Source organism: Protobothrops mucrosquamatus, unplaced genomic scaffold, assembly GCF_001527695.2.
Source record: "Protobothrops mucrosquamatus isolate PMUCROS unplaced genomic scaffold, P.Mucros_1.0 scaffold1325, whole genome shotgun sequence".
NCBI lineage: Eukaryota > Metazoa > Chordata > Lepidosauria > Squamata > Viperidae > Protobothrops > Protobothrops mucrosquamatus.
In genome coordinates, this window is record NW_015387525.1 from 37,415 (window position 1) to 52,756 (window position 15,342).

Sequence of the window (15,342 nt, forward strand, 5' to 3'; positions counted from 1 at the left end):
TTAATTTTTGCTCGAAAAGATGCATTAGGGCTTATATTTGGGGAAATACGGTACTAAGTCTGGTTGAGGATCTTAACGGGTTTATTTTTGGGGTGGGGCTTATATTACAAGCGTCCTAAAAAAATCAGGCTAGGGCTTATTTTCCGTCTGGGTCTTCTTCTCGGGGAAAGACACGGTACGTGTCTCCAACTAATTCCCCTTTTTTTCCTCCCCCCAGTGAGGAACCTGACTGCTCAGACGCCATATGAAATTTCCGCCTGGGCCAAGACGGAACTGGGGGACAGCCCGCTCTCTTTCGCACACGTGGTGACCCGTGGTACGAGGCCCTTCCCCCCCAGCCTGAAGGCCAAAGCGGTCAACCAGACGGCCGTCGAATGCAACTGGAGCGGGCCAAGGAATGTGGTAAAAATGAGACTTCTTCCATTCATCCCATGTGCTGAAGACCTATGGTTCTTTCTGTTGTTGAGAGTTGTCACTTTCTTGGTGGGGATGGAGGGAGGAACAAGGTGTTTTTTGAACCATGTTCTGGAGTTCCGTCAAAACCGGATGGCGTTCTTAAGAGACTTGTGAAAGAGAGGATCCCTCAAATGGAAAGGATCAGTCTTGTTTCCTGGGAAAAAAAAAGTTTTACAGGTAGTCCTTGACTTAACAGTCACAATTGAGCCCCACATTTCTGTTGCTATGCAAGACGGTTGCTAAGAGAGTTTTGCCCCATTTTACAACCTTTCTTGCTGCAGTTGCTAAAAACCACTGCAATTGTGAAGTGAATCCAGCTTCCCCATTGACTTTGCTTGTCAGAAGGTCACAAAAAGGGATCCCGTGATCCCGGGACACTGCCCCCGTCATAAATATGAATCAGTTGCCAAGGGTCTGAATTTGGATCACAGGCATGCTGCAATGGTCATAAGTGTGAAAAACGGTCGTCGGTCACTTTTTTTCAGCACTGTTGTAACTTCAAACGGTCAGTAAATGTATGATTGTAAACCAAGGGCTATCTGTATGCTATGGCTGCCATTTTGTGGATTAGGAGATTCTGGGAACTTTTTTTTTTCCACTCAAAGGTTCCATGGACCAAACATGTTTGAAAACCCTGGGCCTAAAGGATTCTGGGATGTTATTCACAGAACAGCAGAATTAGCATGTTTATTAATTCTTCCTTATTTCCTCTCCACCCTCGGCAGATATATGGCATATTTTATGCCACGTCTTTCCTGGAACTCTACCGGAATCCTAGCAATGCAACCACAGCTCTCCACAACATGACTGTGATTGTTAACAGAGATGAGCAGTATTTATTCCTGGTAAGGATAGACTTTCAATTCATTCTTGTTGGCAGTTTCTACAAAACCCAACTCAGTTAACTTAACTGAGAGAGGAGATTTGAAAGTTTTTCCTCTGGTATCCTTTAACCTGGGTGGGGTCAAACACTGTGCTAAGCTGTACTTTAACCATGATTTGTCCAACGTGCTCTATTAGCTTAGAGTGAGCTTTTTTCTTCCCATTATGGTGGAATTCAAGTTCTCTGATTGAGTGGTTGGTGGAAGGTAAGTTATGAAAGAATGAAAACCATAGGCTTGCAAAGAAGCTAAACCAGAACTAACAGTCATGTTGGTTAGATTCAGCCCATGCTTTGTGAGCTGGAAAATCCACATTGTGCTTTTCAGGAAGTGTGGCTTCAGATAATAATAATAATAATAATAATAATAATAATAATAATAATAATAATAATAATAATAATAATAATAATAATAATAATAATAATAATAATAATAATAATAATAATAATAATAATAAAGTTGGAGGTCATCAGGCAGGAAACCCTATACCATTTCAGACAAGTGACTGTCCAGTCTATTCTTGAAAATTTCCAGTGTTGGAGCATTCACCACTTCTGGAGGCAGGTTGTTCCACTGGTTAATTGTTCTCACTCTCAGGAAATTCCTCCTTAGTTCTAGGTTGCTTCTCTCCTTGGTTAGTTTCCATCTGTTGCTTCTTGTCCTGCCTTCTGGTGCTTTGGAAAATAGCTTGACTCCCTCTTCTTTGGGGCAGCAAAAGTCACCCCTCGTCCTTCTCTTCATTAGACTAGACGTACCCAATTCCAGCAACCGTTCCTTATATGTTTTACCCTCCAGTCCCCTAATCATCTTTGTTGTTCTTTTCTGTACTCTTTCTAGAATACCAACATCTTTTTTACATCATGGTGACCAAAACTGGATGCAGTATTCCAGGTGTGGCCTTACCAAGGCATTGTAAAATGGTATTAAGAATTGCTCTACTGATTTCTCATTTCCTCCAGGTGCGAGTTATTTCTCCCTACCAAGGACCACCTTCAGATTATATTGTTGTGAAGATGATTCCTGACAATCGCCTTCCTCCTCGACACCTTCATGCTGTCCACCTATCAAAAACATTCGCCATCATTAAATGGGAGTCACCTTACGATTCCCCAGACCAAGATATGGTAAGAGGGTTGCCCCAGTCCAAGCTTGGCCCAACGTTGACTCTACATATGGTTGGGGGCCTTATGATCATGAACTTGGTACAGCACTTTCTCCTTTTGGAAAGGACGGGAAATATGTCCAACCTTGTTAGCGCCAATTGGAAGACTTTGGATCATGGTTAGCCTTAATAGATTAAACAGAATTATTGTATTGAGGACATCAAGAATCTGGAGCAGATACATTCACTGTTGTTTGGATTTGCCTGCGTCTCACTCAGGGACCTTGTTGTCTGTGGTCCTCACAAGGCACAACGCCAGTCCAGGTTTGGTGAACTGATCCATAAACATGGAACCCTGGGCCTATGCCTAGTGCCAGAGAGGATGGGTTTAACATAGGATGCTAGCTTTTGATTCCAAGGTTAATTAGTCAATTAATCCAAGATCAATAATGTCCTAGAAGGGATCTAGCCTTTTTCAGCCAAACTCTCAATGGATCGCTGTTTCCCTAAAGCACTGTCCTTCAACCTTGCATGGACTTCAACTCCCAGAATTTCCCAGCCAGCCATGCTGGCTGGGGAATTCTGGGAGTAGAAGTCCATACCTCTTAAAGTTGTCAATATTGAAAGACTCTGTCCTAAAAAGATGCTCCAACTTGAATACAATATTTCGTGCTGGATGTTGGAAGAAACATTGCATCTCCCGTGTCCTAGTTTCTACCTCTGCTTCTCCCCAGCTGTATGCAGTGGCTGTGAAAGATTTAATAAGAAAGTCAGATCGAAGCTATAAGGTGAAGACCCGAAACAGCACGGTGGAATATACCATCAAAAAACTGGATCCTGGTGGAAGATACCACATCGTCATACAGCTAGGAAACATGAGCAAGGAAGCTAATTTGAAAATCAACACAGGTAAGAGTGTTTGGTGTAAGTGCTGAACTTGTCATCATCCGGAGTGCATGCCCCATTGAATTCAATGGGTCTTTTTTCTGCATTTTATTAAGAAGTTGCTATTACATTGACCTGCTACATCCACCTGTCTCTCCAATTTCTGTTACAGTTTCCTTGGCTGCACCTGACGCTTTAAAGATTATCCCAGAAAATGACCACATCTTGTTGTTTTGGAAGAGTTTAGCCTTAAAAGAAAGCCAATTTAATGAAAGCCGGGTAAGTTGCAGTTGTGTTACAATGACGCTCTTTCTCTCCCTGCTGCATTTAATTGACCCCTGCAAAGGATTTCCAGGTTCGCGTGCAACACAACGCACCAAGCAACAGTTGACAGAATCGTAGTTTATTGTTTATTTGCATTGACAGGATTGTGGCTTATTGTTTATTTACATTGCACAGGGCTACAGTATATATGCAGAGCATGCTTTGCAGACCACACTGTCAGAGTTCAGGTAACAGAGTAAGCCCAAACAAAGCGACATTATACACAAATGCAATATTATTGTTTAAATGTATTGGCCACCCAAATCCAGTGGACTCTAGGCAGCAAACGAAATGAAAAAAAAATCAACCAAAAACATTAAATCTTTTTGAAATTTAGTTAGCCCAGACTAAAATAATCTAATAAATAACAACATCAACAGAACAAAACAAAACAGGGGCCATTTAACAAATAATAAACTCCACCAGGTTTTCTGAAAGCCAGGAGAGGGAGTGCTGTCACCTTATGCTGTAGACAGGGATCTTCAAACTTGGCCCTTTTATGACTTATGGACTTCAACTCCCACAATTCCTCAGCCAATGTGCCTGGCTGAGGAATTCTGGGAGTCGAAGTCCACAAGTCATAAAAGGGCCAACTTTGAAGAACCCTGCTGTCGACCAATGTTTTTCAACCTTGGAGGTATAAGATCTGTGGATCTTAACTCCCAGAATTCTCCCAAATTCTGGGAGTTGAAGTCCAGACATCCAGTTGAAGTCTATCCATCTTTCGGGAGTTGAAGTCCACACATCTTAACTAACCAGGCCACGGTTGAGAAACACTGCTGCAGAGTAAAGGAAATCAGAATAGAATGAAATGCCATCAACATGAAAACAAATAGAGGACCTCTAACAGATGTCAAACATCATAACCATAATCTACAGGGCATTAAACATTTTGGAAGATAAAGTTTCCCTGCCTTTTCTGTTCTTCCTCTGACAGACTGTCAGCTTAATTCTAAACCAGGGGTCTTCAAACTTGGCCCTGTTATGAGTTGTGGACTTCAACTCCCAGAATTCCTCAGCCAGGTATTGCCTGGCTGAGGAATTCTGGGAGTTGAAGTCCACAAGTCATAAAAGGGTCAAGTTTGAAGACCCCTGTTCTAAATACTTCCGTTCACCTTAAATGGATGTGTTCTTTCCGCCTTCAGGGATATGAGGTGCACATGTTTGACAGTGGGACCAACACCACATCGTACCTGGGGAACACTACGGAGAACGTCTTCAAGGTTTCCCACCTGAAGGCCGGCCACAATTACTCCTTCACAGTGCAAGCAAGATGTCTCTACGTTGGGCAGATGTGTGGAGAGCCTGCAACTCTTCTCTTCAGTGAGATGGGAAGAGGTAGGGGGAATGTCTCCATCTCCTGTTGTCACTTCTGGACAGCTTCTCCACCACATTTCTGTTTGGGCTCCCCAGAAGAGCAGAACGGGAGAGACATGAGTTTGGATCTTTCCTCACGTTCATATTTCTTCCAGCTGGCCAACGTCAGGTCTTCTGCTCAACAAAGCATGTTGAGAAGGACTTTGACCTTTTTCAGAGAACTTCTTGGTATCAATTGAATCTCTGTGAGCTCTGTTCTTTCATCTTTTTCTCTTTTCCCCTTTTCCTCTGTTCAACCCTTTCCCCCTTTCTGCAGATAGAGAGGCCACTGCATCCATACTGGGCAAATCAAAGGATGTTGCTGCCATCGTGGTGCCAGTCTTATTTCTTCTACTAGTGACGGTGGGCGTTGGGTTTGTGGTCCTGTACATGAGGCATCGAAGACTTCAGAATAGCTTCACAGCCTTTGCCAACAGTCACTACAACTCCCGACTGGGCTCTGCCGTTTTCTCCTCTGGAGATGATTTAGGTAAGTGAGGTCCGAGTCTTAGGAATGCTTGGGTGTAATTCAGAAACACTGCTAGGTTTACATCAAGCCACAAATTGTGTCTGTGCCTGCTCTACCTGGACTGAGGTTTGGTATTAATAATCAGTCCATGGAGATTCTCACTCATCCAAGTCATGGTTGTCTCAAAGATGCTGTTTGGCAACTGGACTTCCTTGTTTTACTTTGAAGACATTTTGCTTCTCATCCAAGAAGCTTCTTCAGCTCTGACTGGATGGTGGGGAATGGAAGGATTTATACTCCTTGCAGAGAGCGGGTCATTTGCATCGAATATAAATCCTTCCACTCCCCACCATCCAGTCAGAGCTGAAGAAGCTTCTTGGATGAGAAGCGAAACATCTTCAAAGGAAAAACAAGAAAGTCCAGTTGCCTCTTGATATCCAGACAATATCCAGTTGCCTTTGGGATATTAATAAACAGCTTGTTAAATTTCCACCTCAGCCATTTCCAGAGTCCATTGGAGTTGGGTGATGAATGAATGAATGATTTAATTTGGGTTTCTTTATTGAGTCTGGATTAAGTGGTCTCATTAGGCCACATTTCCTATATAATTATTATTTATATAATTATTTATTATAAAAGAATGAAATGCAAAACGGAAAAATAGAAAAACATGCATCCAACACTAACAACAACAAAAAAAAAAGCAGAAAGAAAAAAATTGTGTACAAAAAAGGGAAAAGATGACCCAAATATCCAATAAATTTAACATTAAACATAAAGAATCCACCTTGGTTAGATGCTGAAAATAAATAAATTTAAAAAAAACTGATAAATTCTCCTCCCCTTTACATAACGGGTCTACAAATAATTATAAGCTTTCCCATCCCTGTTTAACAAAAATACTATATTAAATAAACAAATATTCCAGGTGAGGGGATCTCTATCTGGCAATCAAATTGACCCAACATCTGATCATAATATGGTATCATAAAAGAAATAAAAAACAGTCAACAGGTTAGACCAAACATTGCACTAATCCTCAAATCCCTCAGTTAACCATCTTTTATTGAGCTTTTCCAAACTTCTATGGATCATGGTGAGGAGGTAGAGATGATCCCCAGTAATCCTTCATGCCCATCTCTACACTTCTTCGTGTCTTGAATGTCTCTCATTGTTGTTGAGTGTCAATCACCTTGTGCCTTGATTTACCAGGAGATGAAGACGACGAAGCCGCGATGATCACGGGTTTTTCAGACGACGTCCCCATGGTAATAGCATGAAGAAGGCTTCTGATTCCGGAAAGCAAAAACAAACAAACAAACAAATGGTGTAAATATTTTATTTGATAAAGAAAAAAAAGTCAACTGTTTATTTTAAAAAAAAAACAAAACTAAAAAGCACTTTTGAGTTGCAATACATTATTTTTGTATCGGCTGAAAAAAAAAAAAGAAAACGAAAAAGAAGTAACGATTACACTTTGTAGCACACTGCTGTGAAATTTCAAATCAGGTTGATTAGCGAGCGTTTCTGTGGTTTGGGTTTCTTTCCTTCTTCTTCTTCTTTTCCAAACTTCTGTTTAGTCTTATGCCCCCTGGGCACACCTTTCGATTCAATGAGGTCTTTCCCATTGGCAATGACTTTGATCCTCGGAGAACCTGTGAATTGTTGAGAATCTTGGGACAAGATTTGAAGAAGTCAGATGGAAACCAAAGGATGGTAGCCTGTCCTTAAGAGAATCCTTCTTTGCAATGTGTGCTGATGACATGGTATTGTCAGGTTCTCCGTTGCCCTGTGTTCCACTGATCACTGAGTATGGTGGGCATTGCATGAGACAGAAATATTTCTACTTTCATTTGTTTTTTCCTGGGTTAGACCCCTGCAGGCATTTCCCCACCTTTTGATATGAAGTAATGAGTCAAACAAAAGACTGGACATTGTTGAATTGTTGTCCATGCCAGCCATGGGATGCCAGCCCCTTATTTCTAATTTGACCTCTGTAAGTTGACTAGATATTATTCAGAGATGTGTAGGAATCTTGTGGGGAGAACACTGATCTTCTTCTTCTAATGATTTGGATTCTCACTTTTTGGAAGCAGACAACATCTCTAGTTTTGGCCCACTCGAACACCAAGCATAGGTAAGATTCCTAAAAAAGTAAAAGGAGGAGAAAAACACTCTGAAGATGTGCTGAAACGTTGCTGCTACAAACCCCTGAGGTTTTCAGGGGTATTGGCTTAAAATCTATACCCCAGAGTTATGAATTTACTTTAAAATGACCTCGTTCTCTCAGGATCAATCTCAACCATCTTCAGGTTTTCTTTCCTAAGCAAAAAAAAAAAAGTTATTTTAAAAAAGTGTTTAGGAAATCTATAGTTTTATCTATATCTGTCTATAAAGAGAGAAGGAATAGTTCCTGAAGGTTTTACATTGACTGAAAGACAAAAAATATTTATATTATGTTTTATAGGAGGGGTGGGGTTTTGTTTCTGTGGTTTTTTTTTAATTTTTGGTCGGTTCAATTAATTTATTAGGAAATCTGCTTTTGATCAGAGTTCCAAATTCTCAGCCATGCACATGATTGTTGGTTAGCAACACGACACTTTAATCTATTTTTGCAAAACGCTGGATTGTTCTGTTTGTTTTCTGTCTCCTGTAGTTGCATCAGGCATGATTGCTGCAGTAATACACAATCACAACCTTTTTTTTGAAAAAAGAAAATCTCTGAATACTTTTTCATGCTTTGTGAGAAAGTAAAAGGTCAGGCGGGTAGAATGAAAATCTTACGAAGTTGTCACACTGAGGGCTTAAATGCTTTCTGCAGATTACTTTGCACGTGTTCATAGATGCAAAAACAAACAAAAGGTTCAACAAGTCTATTTTGTTCTGTTTTTCTTATTGCTTTGTCTGGAGTCTGTAGACGCTGATGCAGCCTCAGGGGGTTGGTGGGGTTCAGCCCCCTTTTACAAACAATACTTTATGAAATGGGACCTTCTCCTTATTGAAATGGAGCCATCAGTACAAACACTATATTGGTTTGCATAACGACGTTGGTGATGATTTGGTAGACTCAGTGGCTCCCCAAATGTTCTCTGGGACCTTCTGGAGTGGGACTAAGACGCTTCCATGCTTTTGAAGCTCCACAAATGTTCTGATACTTTGGGGCCTCCCTGGACACTTAGATTGTCCTTCAAACTTGTTTTCCTGAGTGCTTTGGCCCACCTTTCTTCTATTACAGATGAAGTTGGAGCAGGGGGGGGAGTAGGAAAATAGATGTTTGAGGGTGAAGGTTCATTCTCCGAGCTTGTGGGTTGGTTTCCGAACGTTTCGTTACCAGACTGGGTAACATCTTCAGCAGAGTTAAGGGGATGTCAATGTCGGTGTTCCTCTATTTATAAGGGCTTCAAGTGTGGGTGTGTTGAGTGAAGGTCTTGTGATAAGTTAAGGTCACCCTACCATCACAAGAGCCTCACTTGACATACCCACACCTGAAGCCCTTATAAAAAGAAGAGCATGGACACTGATATCCCCTAAACTACGCTGAGGGTGTTACCCAGCCTGGTAACGAAACATTCGGAAACCAGCCCACAAGCTCAGAGAACGAACCTTCACCCTCATCCTACACCTGAGCTGCAGGTATTCGCCACTATTGCAAATAGATGTTTACTGGAGGAGAGGTGTATAAGATCAGAGGAGGTAAGGCTTTGGATCACATCATCTACAATCCTTTGGCACCATCTGTGGTTGCTGAGGCTGATTCAGTGGAAGTCCAGAACATTTGTGCAAGGAACCTCTGCATGAATAAAGACAAACATACATGTCCCAGAATAATGTTGCAGGACCCCATCTGGGTCTGTCGCTGGGACCAGAGGGCTTGTCTTCCGAGCTTTCATATTTGTGCTGTAGCCCATCCTCAGGGAACTTCTCTGTCTCCAGAATGTGTTTCTTTGGGCTCTTCCAAGCATAGAATAGGCCAGTGATGGCGAACCTTTTAGTGACCGAGTGCCCAAAAACTGGCCCCGCCCCCACTCCACCCCCTGCCCCGCCCCCACCCTGCCTGCCCACAGGGCAACTCACCACTTCCAGGGCCCGCTGCAGATTGCCCAGCAGCGCCATGGCGGCCACACCCTCTGCCCGCGCCCCGCAGCATCAACTGCGCAATGGGGTGTGAGGGCAGAGTCTTGTCTACGCTGTCTGGCTGCCATGTCCTTGGCTGCGCTGCTCCACGTGGGCCACGCTCGGAGGCGACTCTCCTCCAGTGGGGCTGCTGGTGAGGAGGGGGTCGCGGGAGGAGGCAAGGCTGGGGCAACAGCATGTGTGCTGCCTCTGGCACCCGTGCCATAGGTTCGCCACCACTGGAATAGCCTAAAGCACACATTCCGGTAGAGAGAAGTTCCCTGAGGATGGGATCCAGCATGAGTCTGAAAGCTCTGAAGACTAATCTTCTGGTCCCAGTAACCGACCCAGATTGGATCCTGGAACTCTCCGTGTTTCAGATCTCAGAAGAGGATCACAAATCTGTGGAGGTTAGGATCTTGTAGCATTGCCCAGGTAAAGCGGGCCTTGGGATCTGATGCCCCAAATCGCCTTGTTTCCATCTGGAGTTTTGATTCATTGTTTTCAATACCTTGACCAGGAATGGTCACTTCCCAAGTTGGTTGTCTTGTGGGGATGCCTTGAGTTCCCTCTTAGATGCGCCGATGTCTCCTAATTTTGAAGAACAACAAAAATTTCAAAAATAGCTCTGGGGTAGCTCGGCAGCCCAGTTGAATTCATTTTAAAAATGCTATGAAGTTGATTATGTGTTTGCTGTTACTTCCCCTTCCAAATACATGTTTTGATTAAAGAAAAATTGCTGAGATGAAAGATCTTGGTTTTAGCTGGGCTTTTCAGAAGCAGGCCTCATTAGCAGCATTTCCCAATAGCAGATATGCCTAGAACCTCTACACACACTACACAACATGCGCTGATTGGATGTTGCTGTGGATTTGTAGCTGTGCAGATGTGATTCCAAAGCCAAACCTCAGCAACTAAGAATACCTGGTAATTCTTGACTTGTTCAGCGTAAGTTAGAATGTGGATTCCTCCGTACAAAAATAATTTAAAAAAGAATAGCATCATCACCGCAGATTTAGGGGTCCAGTTGGGAGATAAAGAGAATCTAAGAACCATTTCTTTATACCACTAAGTGAATGCTCACCCTCAGACCTGTGGGGCAGAGGCAGTTTCAGCTTTAAATAAATTTTATATTTTTGTGATTGTTTGATGCACTAAACTGTGCTGAAGCTTGTGTTTTTTTCATTGTGTTCGTTGTTGTAAATATATCGACAATGGTTGGTTTTGCTTCCTACCCTTTGTTTTGTAATAAGTCTTGAGATATTTCCACTGGATGGATGTGATGGCAGAGCCACGAACCTACCTTCTCTTTGTAATCTGCCAGCTTCAATGTTCTTTCCAATAAATGATGAACCATAAATTATCTAGATCAGGGGTCTCCAAACCTGGCCACTTTAAGACTTGTGGACTTCAACTCCCAGCATGGCTGGCTGAGGAATTCTGGGAGTTGGAAGTCCACAAGTTTTAAAGTTGCCGAGTTTGGAGACCCCTGATCTAGATGATGTTCCTCCTTGTGGGAAAAAGAAAAGGAAGGGACAGCTTACCCAGGCTGACTTTGTTGAGAACCAAGGATTTGGTTGCGATGCCTAAAATCTGATCGCCGTTCCAATTCTTCCTGTTGTGTGTGAACCAAAATTATTGGCTTAGATTTTGTTTGGATTCTTTGAACTCCAAAAGTTGATTGATTAATCAGGTCAAGTGTGTTACGTGAATATCGCCAAAGGCACACACACTACTTTTTCAGACTCTTGACTCATGTCTCCACATTGTGTTTTTCTTCCAAGGATGCCTTTTAACACTTAGACCCAAATGAAATACTACCAACTGCAGCATCAAAGTTGCTCTTGACTGGTGGGATTAGTTATAGCCACCTTGCAAATTCTCTTGGGTTGCTGATCTGTCTGTCTGTCCGTCCGTCCATCCATCCATCCACCTACCTACCTACCTACCTACCTACCTACCTACCTATCTATCTATCTATCTATCTATCTATCTATCTAACTATCTAACTATCTATCTATCATCTATCCGTCTATCTATCTGTCTATCTGTCTATCTATCTATCTATCTGTCTGTCTGTCTGTCTGTCTATCCGTCTATCTGTCTGTCCGTCTGTCCGTCTGTATCTATCTATCTATCTATCTATCTATCTATCTATCTATCTATCTATCTATCTATCTATCTATCTATCTATCTATCTATCTATCTATCTATCTATCTATCTATCTATCTATTCTCTGGATCTCTCTCTCTCTCTCTCTCTCTCTCTCTCTCTCTCTCTCTCTCTCTCTCTCTCTCTCTCTCTCTCTCTCTCTCTCTCTCTCTCTCTCTCTCTCTCTCTCTCTCTCTCTCTCTCTCTCTCTCTCTCTCTCTCTCTCTCTCTCTCTTCTCTCTCTCTCTCTCTCTCTCTCTCTCTCTCTCTCTCTCTCTCTCTCTCTCTCTCTCTCTCTCTCTCTCTCTCTCTCTGCTCAATAGCATCGTAACATAGATTGGCTAACAAAAATGGCCAAAATGACATAAACCTTAGAAAGAAAAAAGTTTGCAGAGTTGACCAGGAGGGAGTGTGTTCCTTGGGCCAGTGGCCAGTTTGACAGCCAAATCCGGCAGGTGGTGCTAAAGAGCAAAAGAAGAAAAGAATTTTTTTTTAAAAAAAAAATCCACCCGAAATGACAAAAAGCAGATGTGATGCACCTCATCTCCTTGCCAATAGCCTTGGGCTTGCTTTTGTGCTTCCTAATTAAAGTCAAAACACTCCCTGGTATTGAAGATTAGAAACGCTGACTTCTCAGCACACACAAAAGTCTCAGATTTAACTTTTAAGGCAACCATCTCTGGGCTACAAACATCTGGATAACCGTTAGGATGTAGGCTGAAAGACTGCAAGAAAATGGAGGATTTTTTTTCCTTTTTTTCCCTAAATGGTGAGGTCATCCCAGTATTGGCTACCCAGATGTGATAATCCTAGCTTGCCTACTTCATTCAGCCACCTGAAATAAATTTCCTTTCTTCTGCCTCTTGGTTTTGGTTAGGTCTATCCTGATCTATCTGTGGCTACTTTTCCTTCAACTCTCCTGCTTCTCTACTGCCAAAAAATAAGCCAAGCTATTAAAAGCAGACATCAGTACTGCATATTGCGCTATTAACTTAGTATTCCATGCATATTAATAAATGAGATTTGTGTATAATTTAAGTCATCCAAGTAATTTAAACAATGAAGTATCATTGAGATGTGAATCTATTACAAATCTACTTTCAATTGTTTAAATTACGTACGGATATACATACCCCACTTCATTATTTAAAAAACCCCAGTGCAGTCTATCTTGGCAATAATAATTAAAAAAAGGAGACATCACTCTTGAGAACAAAGCTACAGTCCCCTCTGTTTCTCAAAAGATCCTCAAGCTGTGTTTTGAACAACCCACTTTCCAGCCAAGAGACCCAGAATAACATCACAATGCTTTCTATCTAGTGTGAAAACTCTTGAAACATGCAAAACAGGGAAAATTGGGCTCTTTGAAACATGCCTTTGGTGGGATTCCATTTCGCACATTTAGCATTTCCACTTAAAAAAAAAATAAAAATAAAAAGCTGCTTGTGAAAAATAAAGGCATTGAGGACGGTAAAGGATTGGGACATCAACTCTTGGGGAAAAAATAGCCTTGATAGATTTGCTTAAAGTGCAGCCCAAGCAAAATCTGGATTATTAACGTTTAGAAACTTTGCAGTACCACCAGAATGCACCAGGGGGCAGCACAGACTTGGCTCCCTCTGCAAGATTCAGACTGCTCTCTCTCTCTCTCTCTCTCTCTCTCTAATACTTTGGGTGGCCCCCCAAAAAATTATTTGTTCCAGATGAGTTCTCGCTATTGTAATATTTTGTTTAACCCAACCCAATCTGAATGAAGCTGGTATAAGAACGCTGGTTTTTTTTTTATGATACTCTGCAAAAACGAGAGGCCGAGTTCTTAAACAGCCAAAGATCCCCTATTCACATTTTGACAGCTGTTTAGCTTTTTGAGCTCCAACTTGACATTCACAATAGAACTTTTGTGGAAGGAATATTACCAGACTGGAACTGAATATACATATTGGACCGAGATGCCCAACGTGTCTGGATTTCTCTTTGAAGATTAGAATTACGAAGTCAAAGGAGAAGGACAATGATGCAGAAGGGACACCTTGAATCACAAAGAGGACTTGTGGTGGCGAGATACTCGGTTTTTGCCATGTCGTGTCTTCGTGATATATTGAGGATACGGTTGCCTCAGGACAAGCAATTGCCTCCCCTCCTAACTAGATTTTAAACATGGTGGGGTCCATTGGCATCAATGGAGCCATTTTTGTTGCACTTCACGTGTTATGTGATCAACAGGTTATCGCTGGATTTTTGAAAATGTCAGGAAAATAAAAGGTAAGGTCGATTGAACCAAAAGGCCAGGGGTCTTCAAACTTGGCCCTTTTATGACTCGAACCTCTTCTTGAAAACCTCCAGTGATGGAGAGCACCCACATTTCCAGGAGACAAGTGGTTCCGTTGACAAAGTGTTCTCTCTGTCAGGAAATTTCTCCTGATTTCCAGCTTGGATCTCCCCCTGACAGCTTCCACCCATTGCTTTTGTGTCCTGCCCTGAGGTGCTTTGCAGAACAAATCCACACCCTCTTCCCTGTGACAGCCCTTCAAGTATTGAAAGACACTCTCCCCTAAGCCTTTTATTCATTAGGCTAAATCAGAGGTCTTCAAACTTGGTCCTTTTATGACTTGTGGACTTCAACTCCCAGAATTCCTCAGCCAGAGTGCCTGGCTGAGGAATTCTGGGAGTTGAAGTCCACAAGTCATAAAAGGACCAAGTTTGAAGATCCCTGGGTTAAACATACCTAGTTGTTGGTTCATATGATGGCGTGTTCCAGGTCCCAATGATTAAACAATGTCATTTGGTGGGCCTCAGGAAAGGGGCCTTCTCAGTAATGGCCCCTCTCTCCCCCCCCCAAGATTCATATAGCTCTCCCTCTGGCTCTAGAAAAATCTGGCTCTATCCCCAGATCTGCATTAGTGGGTGGGTGAAGGGCCCATTGTGAGATGACCTGGCTTCTCTAAATGGTTGTTGGTTCTTCTGATTTGAGGTTTTTTTATTGAGATTGTACAGCGTGTTTTGTATGTTGCCCAGGATGATAACAGATTGGGGCGGATGGATGGATGGGTGGGATGGATGAATAAGGATGGATGGATAAGGCAATCAGTGGAAGATGAAACTCCTAGGACTGAAATAACATTTAATTCATGCAAGGCAATATTTTTGACCTCAACAAGCACGCTTTGGTTTCAGTTTTGTTTGTAGGCATTCCTCATATTCGGTTATCCAGAAGGAAATGCCTTTGTTTTAAAATAAAACTGGCAGATGCCATCTGCTCAGAATTTGCTTTCGGGGGGTGGGGGGGGGGGAAATCAAAACAAAAGAAAGCAACCCACATTGTTGTTTCAAAGAAATTTGCTGGCTGATTAATTTGGGGCATTTTGTTAGTTGATTGAAATGTTTTTCAGCAATTAAACAACATGCATTCTCAACACGTGACTTTTCAGTTCCAAACAAGGTGTATCGACTTGGGAAGGTGTGATGTACCTTCTCTCAGGTGGTGATGTTGGGGCCTTGCTCTGAATATCTGGATGCTGGATGGACCCTATAGGAATCGGAAATCCAACACACTTTAAGGAAACGGGGAAACTATCTGATGAATAGATTATTTATTCATTTATTT

At 42.2% G+C, this 15,342-nt stretch overlaps 1 protein-coding gene across 1 annotated transcript in view; it reads left to right on the forward strand.

Annotated features, from left to right (window-relative positions):
• Positions 1-6,810, forward strand: part of SORL1 (sortilin related receptor 1) — a gene marked incomplete at its 5' end in the record, with an annotated part of 44,219 nt that extends 37,409 nt beyond the window's left edge. Inside the window, 8 exons of the mRNA XM_015821405.1 lie at positions 218-402; positions 1,182-1,301; positions 2,297-2,461; positions 3,174-3,348; positions 3,497-3,603; positions 4,794-4,986; positions 5,282-5,494; positions 6,686-6,810. Of these exons, the coding sequence (XP_015676891.1) occupies positions 218-402; positions 1,182-1,301; positions 2,297-2,461; positions 3,174-3,348; positions 3,497-3,603; positions 4,794-4,986; positions 5,282-5,494; positions 6,686-6,753 (1,226 nt within the window). The remainder of the gene's footprint in view (positions 1-217; positions 403-1,181; positions 1,302-2,296; positions 2,462-3,173; positions 3,349-3,496; positions 3,604-4,793; positions 4,987-5,281; positions 5,495-6,685) is intronic.
• Between the last annotated feature and the right edge of the window lie 8,532 nt (positions 6,811-15,342).